The sequence below is a fragment of the Diplotaxodon limnothrissa genome, linkage group LG2, assembly GCF_057381915.1.
Source record: "Diplotaxodon limnothrissa isolate DT_005_m linkage group LG2, D_limnothrissa_male_GT1.1, whole genome shotgun sequence".
In the NCBI taxonomy this organism is placed as follows: domain Eukaryota; kingdom Metazoa; phylum Chordata; class Actinopteri; order Cichliformes; family Cichlidae; genus Diplotaxodon; species Diplotaxodon limnothrissa.
The window spans coordinates 25,252,222-25,266,601 of record NC_140597.1 but is presented as its reverse complement, the minus strand read 5'-3'; the positions used below and the strand labels follow the sequence as shown (position 1 = coordinate 25,266,601).

Genomic DNA, 14,380 nt, shown 5'->3' with positions numbered 1-14,380 from the left:
GACTGGAGGAGCGGTGTGACTCTTTCCTTTTTAGTTCACCTTAATCACACAAATTAACAAGTTAATCTGTGGAAATCCTAATGGTACCTACAATAGCCTTACTTATCCTGCATCAATACTCTAATGTGTTTTATATTTGCCTGGCTACTCATGTCCACTCATGCTGTTTGCTCCTGTCTTACTTTGTCTGTATATTCTGCTGGGAGTGCGAGGCGAGAGTGAGTCACAGCAGTGCATCCATTAATTTTAGACCTGTCTCTGTCTTTTCCCATCTCTCCATCTCTTCCTCTTCCTGTCTCTGTTTTCCAGGTGACTGAAGTGGAGACTGACATTAGGGAGGCCCTTAGGAGAGCCCTTCCTCTCCCGTCACTGCCTTCTCCTCCGTCTACTCTGTCTTCTTCTCGCTGCATTCAACCCCCCCCCACACACACACAACATCAGCATGGATCTGAAGGACCGCAGAAATCGCTCACTGACCAGGGGCCGCTGCTCCAAAGACTCCCAGTATAACACCTCCTCCCTGGACGCCGATGAGTGTCGTGTGCCTACCCAGAAGTCCTACAGCTCGAGTGAAACGCTCAAGGCCTTCGACCATGAGCAGAGGCTGCACTACGGCGGGTGTGTGACGGACCTGGTTCACCATGAAGCTGATGAGTATTCTAGGCAAGGTCAGTTTGCCCTAAAATCCCCTGTACATATATATATTTATGCACCCACTCTATGCTGGACTCAAGACATTACTGAGAAAATCATGTACCTTTATGACCTCAAAGGACATCTGTTTTGGGAAACACACTTATTTGCTTTTTTGCTTATTTGCCCAAAGGTTAGAAATCCACCTAACGAGACCTAAGAGGCTTATTTATGTATTCAGATAAAAATAATGATATAAAAATAACATGCTGTTGGCTAAGAAGGTGTATTGAATTATGTCTTATTTTTGCACATTGCATATACACTGAGCAAATGCAACACAATAAACAGCTATAGCAGGGCTGTCAAACATAAGGCCAGGGACCAGAATCGGCCTCACAAAGACTCCAATCAGGCGCACTGGTTTACAGCTTTTCCACTCAATAAAGGACCCTCCTCAATTGCCATTCATACTACACTAAAGTAATCAAGTAACAGATTAAATGACAGAAAAGTTCTTGTTTTTCTACTTTCTACTAAAAGGGGCATTGTCTGTGAATTTATTAAAAATTTATATTTTATTGCAGTTCTGGTAGTTCAGTAGGCAAGGAATGATGAACTAACAGAACTTTTTCTGTAATTTTACACATTTATAATGGTCACTGGTCCGGCCTACTTAACATCAAAGTCGTATGTAGCCCATGATGTAAAATGAGTTTGACATTTCTGTGATATAGCATCTCTTTGTTTTTCTATTTGTACCTTCGTTGCCTTAAATATTTTAGGGCAATGAAGCAAAGGTTCAGATTCATTCAGCAAAAGAGCAATAACACATTTCCCAAAGTGTCATATGATTTTTTGGAATAACATTTTGCATTATGCATAATTTACCTGCATAAAATACAGCTTTGTATTAAGCATAAAAGAGAGTTTGGGGTTTTTTTGCAGGCAATATGCATCCAGGGTAATAGGAGATGACGACTACTAATTGAGATTAAAAAGCGAAACTCAAAGCTCTTGGGGGTAACATTTCCCTGTCAAAATCTGAACAATTATTTCTGATGCCTGCGTAACTCCAGTATTGTTCTGTCCAGCACAGGTGGGTGAACCTAGCGCAGTCATAGATTTCAAAAGCCTTTCCACTCCTTTTCTGTGATCCAGCATTACGTAAAAAAAAAATTCTATCACATTGTGAACGGCCACGTTGTTGCATGTGAAAAAGGCTTCCAGCTGTACGTTACTTTTAGCCACTATGCGTTTTTTGCTTCTGTTAGCAAGCTGTTAATGTAATCAGATCCTGCACTTTGCGGAGGAGGACCAAAGCAGACCTTTAACACTGGCAAGGCTGTCATAATGAACTTCTGTATCCCCCAGTGAGCAAGCTAGCCGATAGGCCGATAGGTCATTTTTAAAGGGGTGGGTCAGCCTTCGTAGCCCATGTCTTTAAACTGTGTGTGTATGTGTATGTGTGGATTTGTGTGTGCGTGTGTACGTGTATTGCAGGGGGACATGAAACAGGCAGTATTGATCCTTGGCTAGTGAAAGGAGTCAGACTCAATGGGATTGATCTCTACTAAGCTCTGTTTTCTCTGCATGGACACAGACAGAGGAGGAAGCCAGCTCAGAGTAATACAACACTACAATGCCTACGATAGATAAAAAACAAAATCCCCCCCACCTCCGTCAAACAAATGCATAAATAAATGTGTATAGTATGTTGAAGAATCCTTGGTGGTTTTTTGCAAATAGAATATCGTCATTAAAGCTTTAAAGAAAAGGTGTAAAGCTACGGTAGTAGCTTCTAACTGCATGTGGTCTCAAGAAATTTGAGAAATGGATCAATCGGGCAGTAGTTTAAAGAAGAAAATGTGCAATGGCACACTCACAGGGGAGAAAGGTTTTGGAAGAAAGGAATACAACAGAAGAACATACTTCTTCTGAGGCAAAGGTAACAGCAGAAAATGGAGGATTGATTGGCAGAATGGATGAAAGACTGGAAGCAGTGGTGTGTGTAGATTCGGACACACTCCAATGCTGCACTGAGCTGACCTCACACCAGGCAATAGCTGGTCGATACCAAAGTCCTCTCAGCCTATCGGCTCCCTCGAAAGCCCAGAGCCGCAGATGCATCGTGGGAAGTGTGGCCACAGGAGACCAACAGTGTTGCAGCACCATATGGACTGTGACACTACGGGAGGAGGCATGGTGCTGGAAGGATGGAGAAAGAGAAGGAGTTGAGTGTGAGAAAGATAGAGCGAAAGAAGCAGCAGACAGAGTTTCCATGATCCTCCAACTAGATATTTTTATAACTAGTATGTGAGATAACGAGGGATGGAAACAATGTGTTCATATTTTGTCGTTATCAAGTACTTTAGCGGTAAGATAGAAAGAAGCGAGATACTTTATTTTCCTTACAGATAGTAGCTGGTAGACTCAGAATATTGACTTTTTGTTCTATTGATTTTCTAAAAAGAAAAAAACCTAAATAAACCCAAGGAGGAACAGTTTGATATCTGAAACTAATTTGTAGTATTATTGATTAATAGCTGATAAAATCACACGAAAAATACGATCAGCTGTGATCGAGTAGGTAAGCCATCCTGGCATTTTTCTATTTTGTGTTGTCAAGACGTTCTGAGGTCATCTAAAGATTTTCTCACATTTTTATTTTTGCTTTAATGGTTCTGTGTAACACAAACCAATTTGCAGTTCTGTCGTGTGCTAATGCATATTGACTCACCCTTACAGCTGTCATTAGAGTCATGTGTAAGAAAGCAAAGCTTGAGTCAAGCACAGGTGGGAATAGGGCACCCACTGAGCTCAGATGTGCATGTGATATGTGATGTGCAAGTTTTTTGAATATATACCAGTAGTTTAAAGGTAAATGCAGACTCAGTTTATATTGTCTTGTAGAATAACTAATAATCAAATAATGGTTTTTACTGTCTTGTTCCTTTACATGTAAATGAATACATGGAAATACTGTATATATGGAAAAAAAAGAGTTTTCACAATTATAAGAAGCTTTGAAGTCTGTATTTGGTATAACCACCTTTCTTCTTCAACATAGCCTGAACTTTCTCAGGCAAGATTTCTTGTAGTTTTTGTAAGAAGTATTCATGAATGGATTTGGATTTTAGCTGTTCCAATCCCTCTCATGATGATCCCTTACTGCTTCAATAATATTGATAATGTTCAATAATGAGGTCTGGGGTCTGGGGAGGTCAGTCCATGACTGTTAGTGTTCCACTGGGTGTTTTTCTAGCCAGACATGCTTATACTCAATTGGCAGTGTGTTTGGGATCTTGGCCATGCTGAAAAATAAAGCCATCACCAATCAGAGGCTTTCCAGATGCTACTGCATGGTGGATCGATATCTGATGGTACTTTTCTTCTTTCGTAATTTTATCAGTTTTGACAAGATCCTGAACACTTGAGGCTTGAATGCAGCCTCAAACCATAATGGATCTCCTGACCTGCTCTGTACACATTGAGAATAATTTGAAGAATAAATTTCTCATTCAGATGCATCATTCCATGAGACCTGTTGTCACTGGTTTTCAGTTCTCGTGTAATTTAGCATACCTTTAGCATATTTATAATAGCGGAGTCATCTTAGGCCAAGCATTAGATTGATCAGATGACGTGTCCAAATAAAAAAGTTCAAAAAACTTGAAAGATTTTCCGGAGCAGTTCATGACTTTTGCTCAGCGCTGTAAATTAAACTAAAAACAGCATCTGGTTTTGGAAGCATATTTGCAGTGTGCTTTGGAAATCAGCAACGATGAGATTTTTCTCTGGATTTTGTAGTATTAATTTTTTAAAGGTAGTATAAGATAGTCAAAGGAGCTTGCAAAGAAAAGCGTCTGGACTTCTTTAAGTTACTTGAAGACGTTTCACCTCTCATCCGAGAAGCTTCTACAGTTCTAAGGTCAAATGGTGGGGAGTCCCAGATTTAAACCTAGTGGGAGTATCCCCCCACAGAGGGACAAAAGGACCCCCTGATGATCCTCTAATCGCCTGAGCCGAGGTGTGAAACTGGGTGTGGGTCCCAATCAGCCAGAGTTTCGGGTGAGCTCATTGTGAAACCTGGCCCCACCTTATCATGCGAATTCCTGAGGTCAGATGGCCCAGGATGTGAGTGGGCATTAAGGCGTCTGGGGAGGGAACTCAAAACTGGATTATAGATGGCAGACAGTTGGTGTCGTAAACCACCGCCTCTGTTCAAAGATGGTCGCTCACAGTGGACATAGATGGCTTCTTTCACTCCTCTTTCAAACCATCTGTCCTCTCTGTCCAAAATGTGAACATTGGCATCCTCGAAAGAGTGACCTTTGTCCTTAAGATGCAGGTGGCATGCAAAGTCTTATCCTGTGGAGGTGGCTCTTCTATGTTGTGCCATGCACTTGTGAAGTGGCTGTTTGGTCTGTGGCTGTGATGAGGTCTGTGGTCCACTATGGACTCCCCAGACGCCTTAACGCCTACTCACATCCTGGGCCATCTGACCTTATCGCATGATAAGGTGGGGCCAGGTTTCACAATGAGCTCACCCGAAACTGGCTGATTGGGACCCACACCCAGTTTCACACCTTGGCTCAGGCGATTAGAGGATCATCAGGGGGTCCTTTTGTCCCTCTGCGGGGGGATACTCCCACTAGGTTTAAATCTGGGACTCCCCACCATTTGACCTTAGAACTGAAGAAGCTTCTCGGATGAGAGGTGAAACGTCTTCAAGTAACTTAAAGAAGTCCAGACGCTTTTCTTTGCAATCTCCTTTGACTACGATGACCTGGATGACTAAGAACCTTCACAGACGTAGTATAAGATACATCTGCATACATATCAAATGAAAAATTTATCACAAAAGTTCATCTGCTTTCTGCATTTCACATTAATGTTTGAACTATACAGCATGTTGAGTTGTGTTCACTGACTGCTGTTTCCTATAATTAAAGAAATAACTCAACGATATTGAGAGATTATCACCTCATGTGACTTGCAAGGTATCATTCATTTGAAATAGCAACAGAACAAAATGACCTCTGCCTTGCTAAGAGGTAATCAGTCAGCTAACGTTCATTCATGGGCGGCTGAATGAAGCATTTAGGAATTTGGTCTGTTTATCTGGTTGAAAGATGAATTGTGCAATATGTTCCTGCATGTGGCTGAAATCCTTGATTTTTTTCTGGGGTTTTTTGATCCTATGTCAGTCCAAACATACTGCAGATTTGTGCAGCCCTTTTTCATTTCAGTTTATTTCTAGTGTTTGAAAACTAGCTGTCTGAAATGGCTCTTTGGAGATCCTGATAAAGCGGGCTCAGTTGTGTCTTCCAACAGACCCCCCACTTTCATTGGATATCAACTCCACTGTTTCCCCATTACACACTTATTACCTAGTCTGCTTGGATAAGCACAGCCAAATAACACAGTCTTTTTCTCAACATAACATGCAGCAGCCTGGAAAGCTCATTACAAGTGTTCACTATTTAACACCACAAAGCCATGCATTTGAAAACACGAGTGATCCCAATAAGGCGCAAATCTGACTCCCATAAAAGCCGAATACGAGAGACGCATTGGCTGGATTTATTTTATACATAAAACTGTGACAAGTTTCATTTCCCTGTCTTGTTTTTTTCAGCTGGTTTGTTAGCAGTTTGAATCGCTTCCAAATTGAACCCACGACAGATATAAAAATATGACAAAAGTGTAAAACATCACTCTGAGCGATGTGCAGAGGCACACTTCCCCATACTCTCCTACTGCACTTTCTCTTTGTTGTATTCACCTCACTGTCTCTCTGATCTTTCAACTCATAGTACATCTCTTTGTCTCTCTCCAAGTCCTTTCCGCGGCTCCTATTTAGCGCATCCCAGGGGTGTGTCATCCCTGCAGGTCCACCTCGAGACAGCAGGCATTAGCACAGCCACTGCAGTCTCTAGAAGCTGTGGCCTTTCCTTTCAGATGGATCTAAATGGGCCCTTCTACATTCTCCTCTGCTGTTTTACCCCCAGGGCTTGAAATCAGTGTCACAGAGAGAATCCACCACCCACCTATCTACCTCACTGCCTGGACAACACTCAACATCATCTACTGTCCCTTCTCAATTGTGTATCTGTTGCTCTCTCTTTCTGTCTCTCACTTTTTTTCTCACTTTCTTTGATGTCCTTCTTTGCTTTTCTGTCACACCTTTCATGTCTGCTCTTTCACTCACATTCACTTTCTCCCCATTTCTTTCACCCTTGCTGGCCCTGTATTGTTGCTTTAGTGGTCATATCACACCTTTGTGTTATGTTCAGGCCCCCTCTATGGATTTGAGACCAAGCTCATGGGGTGTGACTTCATTTTAGACTGCACACAGGCTTTGCCAGCTATGTGGGTTCTATAGGTCTGGCCTCTCGTTTTCAGAGATATGGTCAAATGTGCACGCGTGTGCCTATATTACCAGAATGAGGCCACTGAAATCTGAAGAGCTGCACTATATATCCTGTGTGGCCATTTTTCCCTCATTTTGCATTCCCTTTTCTCCATTGACTTTGATTTGACAAATCACTACAGTGGCCAAGGAATGCCTTGTCCAAAAACTCTGGCCAAACTCTGCCACTCGTATCCTGGCACGATTACCTCCGCTGTCTGTATTCAAGACCGAATGGCAAGGAAAACCCACTGTGAGGTGGCTGGGAAGAAGCTTTATGCTAGAGAGGCTTCTTTTGTTTTCTCTGTCCTCTCCATTCTTTGGGGAGACTTCCAAATATCTGTGAGAAAAGCAGCAGCAGCAACCTCTCATAATATGTCCTCTTCAGCAGGATTCAGGGACTCATCCTAACCCTCTGGAGAGAGCATCCTTCTGTGTGACTGTGTTTGCAGAATCCTCCATGAAAAGATCAAAGGAACCTGTGTAAAGTCTTACGTGATGAAAGTGTGACTATTTCAAATCGCTCCTCGGCTTAGGTGTGTATTTACTCGGCCACACAAACATCCCCTAAAGGCCTCTTTCCATTCAGAGTGAGCTGTCCACCGATTTTAGCAGTGTCAAACTCATGATGGGCATTGCTGTTGGAACTCAGCCCCCAACGATTTGTTGCAGATCCACATTTGGACCCAAATTATATATTTTTTTCATTTTCCTACTTGCCATGTTCAGGCCCTAAATACTAATTCAACTTTAAGAAGTTCCCTCTACAGTGACAAACTAGTTTATAGCACCCTCAGTGGCTTGTGAACATGTTTAGCTGCACAGTAGTAGCATTTCCCTTTCAGATAAACATCCCGTGGGTACACGGTTGAAGAAGCAATATATTTGTCTCTTCCATCTGATGTGTGATTACAAGTAGAGGTGCCTCTAGTCCTTAAAGCAAGGCTTCCAACAACTTTCAACTGTGATCCCCAGTAGGAAGCCAGTCGGTGTTCTCATTTATGATGCTTTACTCCTTTGTCTTCTTCTTGGCTGTGACTCTTACACAGTGGTGATTTGAATTAGGGTAGCAGATTGTACCTACCACATATTCCTTACTTAGTGGTGCTTATCACTTGCAGCAGTCGGTGGCACCATGCCTCTCAGAAGGAATGCCCATTTGTTTGTGGTCCCTTCGTGGACCAATAGCATAGCTGTTCTGCACCGGGGACACAGAAGAGTAAAAAAAAATAGTGTAAACAAGTACGAATTTCCACAAAATTAAAGTAAAGCAAAATAGAGAATGCAAGTTTTGTATTCTTCTTTGTGTATATTCATGCACACATGCTTGTCTGTGTGTTCGTGCATTCCACCGAGTTACTGTCAACCTGTACTGCTGATGATCAAAGAGAGAACAAAGCAGCTGCATGCTATTAAAAATAAATGGCGGTGAGATTAAATACAATCCCTCCCCTCTTCTTCCGATCCCTCTTTATCTTTGTCTTCTCCCTGGCATTCTGTGCCTCTGCCAGCTGCTGACACTCAAAAGCATCCCGTAGCTGCAGCAATAGAGCAGCAGAGTTGCTGAAGAATATCCTGGGGCCGACTCCACTCCACTCCTCCGATCCTCAATGCGCCCCACTCACCCCATCCCCACATTCGCTCTTTTAGACAGGAAACTGCTCATCTGGGTTTGTATATGTGGCCCCTAAACATGCAAGGATGTCTTTAAAGGGGTTTACAACTCAAAGTAGCATCTGGTCCAGCATTTGGCACACAGACTTGCGTATATATTAAAGGGATCTGGTTTAAACACTTAATTTAGTTATTTTCCCCGCATTACGAATTTGTGCACATAAACCGTGTTTGTGAAAGATTGAAAGGGATTATGAGTTGTTTTGGGAGTAAGTGCGGGCCTGTCAGAACCCGATGTGCCCTTGGAATTCACTCTTCGACATCATCTACACAAAACCAAAATGCACCTCGGCTTAGTTTTGTCAAATCCTCCCCCGTGCTATAAAAGTAAAAGTGCTTCGCTATTAGGAATGATGTTCACACAGGTGCATGCACAGCACATGAAAACACAGGGTAACAAATGAGACAAATAACAGGGAGAGGCTGGGGAAATGCATGCTGATTGTGGCAGCTATTTAGCACCGGCGCAGGCTTTTATTCGCAGACACACGGGCACACACAAATATTGGGTAACAAACAACACTATTAATTGACAGAGTCCAGGGAAATGCATGCTGACATTTGCAATTTTCTTAGAATAAAAATCATTTATCAGACAATTTTGTGTGGGTTTTGTGAGAGTTGAGTTAATCTATGTTTACTATGTAATGACCCTCTTTGACTCTGCTTTGGCAGCTTTTGATAAATGAGGCAGATTGTAAATGTCACTGTTATCAAGTGTTTTTTTCTCGCTCGCTCTCAGTGGAGTCAGTTGCTTCCTAGGCTGTAATTAAACACGTTCCCCCGCGACAGAATTTAAATGTGTTTTGCGTGCAAAGATATAGGCCACATTTCTTACATTATACATGTCCATATATGTTTTGACGTTCCCCCTGTCCTTGCCCAAGTAACAGAAAGGTGGGTGAGGAGGGCTGTGCAAAGATTGGGTTTGCAGCTGATTTTGCAGCATGTAGAGGTAGGCTTCCCATATGTCATGGGATTACAATGCATAAAAATCTTGGGAATTATAAGTTTCAGAAAAGAAGCCTAAGTAACAACAGATGAACCGGTGGAATCCTATCATGGTATCACACTTGCTCAAGATTAATGGATCAATTCTTAAATCGTGCTTTTGTACTCTACTTGAGCACTCGAAGGACTTACATCAACATGTCTCAGTCAACCATTCACACACACATTCTAGATTTAAGAGCTTTCTATCATCATAACATTCATATTTGAATGAATGTATTGAGAGCAACTAGGGGTTCAGTATCTTGCCCAAGGCATGCAGACTAGACCGGCCAGGAATTGAACGACCAGCCTTCTGATAGAGATAATAGATGAGCTGCTCTACCTCCTGAGCCCCCAGCAATCTATTTAAACCCAGACTCGTCCATTGGATTCCCAGATGGAGAAGCATGATTTGTTGCTCCAAAGAATACATCTTCACGGCTCTAGAGTCCAACGGCGGCATGCTTTACACCACAGCATCCAAAGCTTTTCATTGTGCTTGATGTAAGGGTTGGATTTAGGTGCTCTGTCATGGAAACCCATTCCATAAAGCTCTCTACGCGTTGTTCTTGAGCTAATCTTGAAGGCCACATGCAATTTGGACATCTGTAGCAACTGACTCTGCCGGAAGTTGGTGACCTCTGTGCAGTGTGTGCCTCGGCGTCTGCTGACCCCGCTATGTGTTTTTCTGTGGCCTACCACTTTGTGGCTGAGTTAGTGTCTTTTCCAGTTGCTTCCACTTTGTTATAATAACATGAACAGTTGACTGTGTGAATATTCAGTAGAGAGAAAATTTCACAACTGGACTTGTTGCATAGGTGGCATCCAATCACAGTACCACAGAGGAATTCGCCAAGCTGCTGAGAGGGACCCATTCTTTCACAAATGTTTGTAAAAGCTGTCTGCACGTCTATGTGCTTGATTTTATAGTGATTGAAACACAGAACTTCAATGATTTGGATGGGTGAAGGAATACTTCTGGAACTACAGTGTATGTTGAGCGTAAAGTTAGAGTTTTCAGTGTCATGAAGCATGACTGTGTAATTCTCAGTCATCCACAGTGGCATGAAGGTGTCTCTTTTTAACCTGACCATGTTAACTTATGCTGAACCCATAATTAGTCTAGAGAAGGTAATATTCAGAGTTTGAGCTTAAAATCAGCTTGAAGTGCCACATTTTAAACTGATTCCAGTAAGCGTGATATAGATCATCTGCTGAAAGGGCGCAATTCATATATGCAATTTGTTAAGCCACGCCTTGGTAACTCGACCGAATAAAGCCCAGCTGTAAAGTTACAACAGCGCAAACTGTGCTTCACATTGTCGCTGGAATTTGCATGTATTCATTTAGTGATGTAGAAAATGTATAAAGCTTTTTATGCCTGGCCCTATTCTACTGCTAAGTCTCTTTTACACTGCTGAAGTCAAAGCTACTAGAACACAGTTTAGAAAATTGATCGACTTGATGATTGACTTATATTTGCAGGCTATTTATCCCCTGTTTAATCAATACAATTCATTTCACTTTCATCTGGTAACAAACTGAAGCGATTTCTGCGTCTCCTTTATCAGACGACAGAGCAACTAATAAAGTATCCGAAGGTACCGAGTACCCTTTCGTGTTAACTGATCACATTTAAAGTTACAGAGGTCTAATGTCCAGCTGTCACATTAGAAACACTGAGCATGAAAATAAAAATATTAATATTCATCCATTCATTTTTTAAAATATATTTATTTTCAGCACTACTCAAAAATTCACAACGACACAGTTACCCTTTTCTTCTTCTTTCTTCTTCTCTCTTTCCTATTCTCATATCAACAGTGTTAAAGCTACATGTTACTCTTATTTTTTATAATCTCTCTCACCTCAATTATGGCTGTGATTGGAGCAGGCAGTGCTTAATTGATCTACTCTGTGCAGAAGAAAAGTCACGTCAAACACCTCCTTTTTATGTGAGCACACACAGAGCGTTAAGTAGAAAGACTGTGTTAACAAAGAAAGTTGCTAATCACCTTTGTGAAACCTGTTATCTCTGACTGCGGTTTTGTCAAGCCAGCTAACACAAACAAATCCTGCTTAGGTTGCTTTGTAATATGTCCCCCTGGTTTTTCTTGTATAGTGGAACAATAGATGAGGCAAAAAATTCCAAAATCTTTTGTGGTCTTTCTTTTGATTATTTTGTATATGATGATATATTGCTCCTGATGTGAGAATCTCAGTGGAAGCATTCTTTTTTGGTTTGTTTTTCCCCCATGATCACATGAATAATATCCTTTGTTTGCTTACCCTGGGCTGCCCGAGGTGAAACCAAGGTTTAAAACATTACACAGCTGGTGCAGAGTAAAGAAATGTAGGATTTCAACCTTGATTTGGCCCATGGAACACATTTTGCCACCTCGCCGTTCTAGGCAACCGAGATGACAAATGTATAAATAAAGCAAAAATCTTCCTGTTCCGATCAAGGTTTGCCTTGGAAATTCTGTGACCTGCTAAAAAGTCATCTTTTTTTTAAACTTAAACCCTGTAAATCTATTTTTCAGGTGAAGGTACCATAGCATAAAGCAGACTTGTTGTTGCTGTGGTTACCTGCAGTTAAATATACCCTTGACTGAGAGATGAATTTTTGTCTGCTCTGTGGACCTGGATCCTACGACGGGCAGCTCAGTGCAGTAATTGGCATTTTTTTTATATTTGGAGAAGGTTTTACCATTTTTTCTTCCACATTTTAAAGGCTGCACATCTGTTGTGAAAATGATGAAGCAGTTTATATATACATAAGCAGAGAAGAGGGAGAACGAGAGAGACAGACAGTGGTACTTTATTTATCCCATATTTGGGAAATTCTTTTGAATCTTTGAACACTACAGATGCTGTTTTGTACCACTTACCAGAGCTCTGCGACAAACAGCACAGCATGTCTCCTTTTGTATTTACAATAGTAAAAGAAAAAATTATAAATCATATCTGTTTGATTTAAAATTTAGTTCTCCAGCGATGACAACAATCCTGCAAATCTTGATCTTGATGTTTTAAAAACAAATGTGACACTTGATGAAAAGCTCTAACGGCATCATTCATAATTTCTTTTAGTAAATTTAAATTTTAGATAGCAGATTTATATTTATAAACAGTTATGACTGATTTGGTAATTTTGAACACAAAAGAAAAACCGTGGTAACATTAAAAAAACACCCCCCAAAGTAGTGCTAGTCAGCTGCACATTTCGACAGGTGCCTTGGGCTTCATGTGTCACGTTGGGCTGTTCAGTTAATCAAACTTTAATTTTAATTACAATTTTGGTCTCCAGTGATTATTAAAACAAGGTAATCATGATTTTTAAAAAAAACCTATTATTCTGACACATTTTATGACGACGGTCTTGTTTTTGTCTTTCCAGATTCACTCCCTGCCAGGCTGTGGCATGTTTAGTTTAATCCACTTTTATTAGTTTTTTCGATGACGTTAGAAATCAAAAAGTACAAACAAATCTACTTTTTCAAGGACACATATTTTAAGTAACCTACAATCTGTCATTTTGTTAAATAATTGTGTTCACAATATTGGGTAATAATAACGATTAAAATTATTCCCACATTTACTTTTACGCTTTAATAAAAGTCAGTTTAATCCCAATGCCAAAGAAATATGCCAGTGTCATAACCAAGGATAAGCCGTGTCTCCCAGTCTAGTCAGTTTTGGCTCCTTGATTATGGATGAGAAATACCTCACTGCTTAGAGCTACACTTCTCAGTGACAAGACCTCTTCTCAAGTGCATGGTGTTGTGTCATGTCTCGTCATGTCCTGTCCAACCCGGACTGCTGTCCTCTGGGCAGAAGTAGAATGAGATCAAGAATGGATGACATTTGTTACACCTATTTTGGTCTCTTCATTAGAAGGTGCAAGGCCCCTGTGGCTCAGGCGGGAACTGAAAGTACGGGTGTCATCTGGGAGGTGTGGGAAGTGTTTGACCATAGCAGTCTGATTTGTGCGTATCTGTTAGGTCGTTATTGCACTGCTAATGGTGGCGTTAATGACATGTCACACGCTATGGGATGTATATGTGTGTAATTGAGAGTGTGCGCTGCCATCGTGTCATGACATGTCAGTCGCACAATAAAGGTAATGCCACAACAGCTTGGTTGCTGGCCGCTGACTCACAATAAATAGCAAGAATTCGAAGAACACTTCACTCAGTGTTTTTAGCTTGAGTGAAGTGTAGCTTGTAAATGGAAAAACAGAGCAAGGAAAGGAAGGAAGCGAGATTTAAAAAGAAATATGATCATTTGTATGTGAGAAAGAAACGGAAAGACACCGAGCGAGACAACTAAGTTAGATACCAACTGTTAGTGCACACGGAAACAGGAACACAAGGTACACAAGAATGGTAATCAGTATAATCAAAATCCAATTCCAATAAGAGTAGGTTTAAGTGAATGAAATTGAACTAACAAGAGAGAAATAAACAAAGCAAATAGATTAGTGTGTGTGTGTGTGTGTATAGGTGAGTGTAGACATCTGTATCGAGGATTGCAATAGGACAAAGCTTTAGGAACTAGAATGTTCTCAACACTGCTCTAATAAAGCAAAGGGCAGTAGAAGATCAAGGGCTGCTATGGTCAGGGTTAGGCTTCACATTATGGTTTTAGTTAAAAAACAGTGTG

The 14,380-nt window shown here is 41.1% G+C and overlaps 1 protein-coding gene across 5 annotated transcripts in view; it reads left to right on the top strand.

Moving 5' to 3' along the window:
- The first annotated feature begins 442 nt into the window (after nt 1-442).
- tenm2a (teneurin transmembrane protein 2a) overlaps nt 443-14,380 on the top strand; it is a 159,446-nt gene continuing 145,508 nt past the window's right edge. For all 5 annotated transcript variants that reach the window (XM_085368923.1, XM_085368917.1, XM_085368907.1 and 2 more), the window contains exon 1: nt 443-668. In XM_085368923.1, coding sequence (XP_085225049.1) covers nt 443-668 — 226 coding nt within the window. The remainder of the gene's footprint in view (nt 669-14,380) is intronic.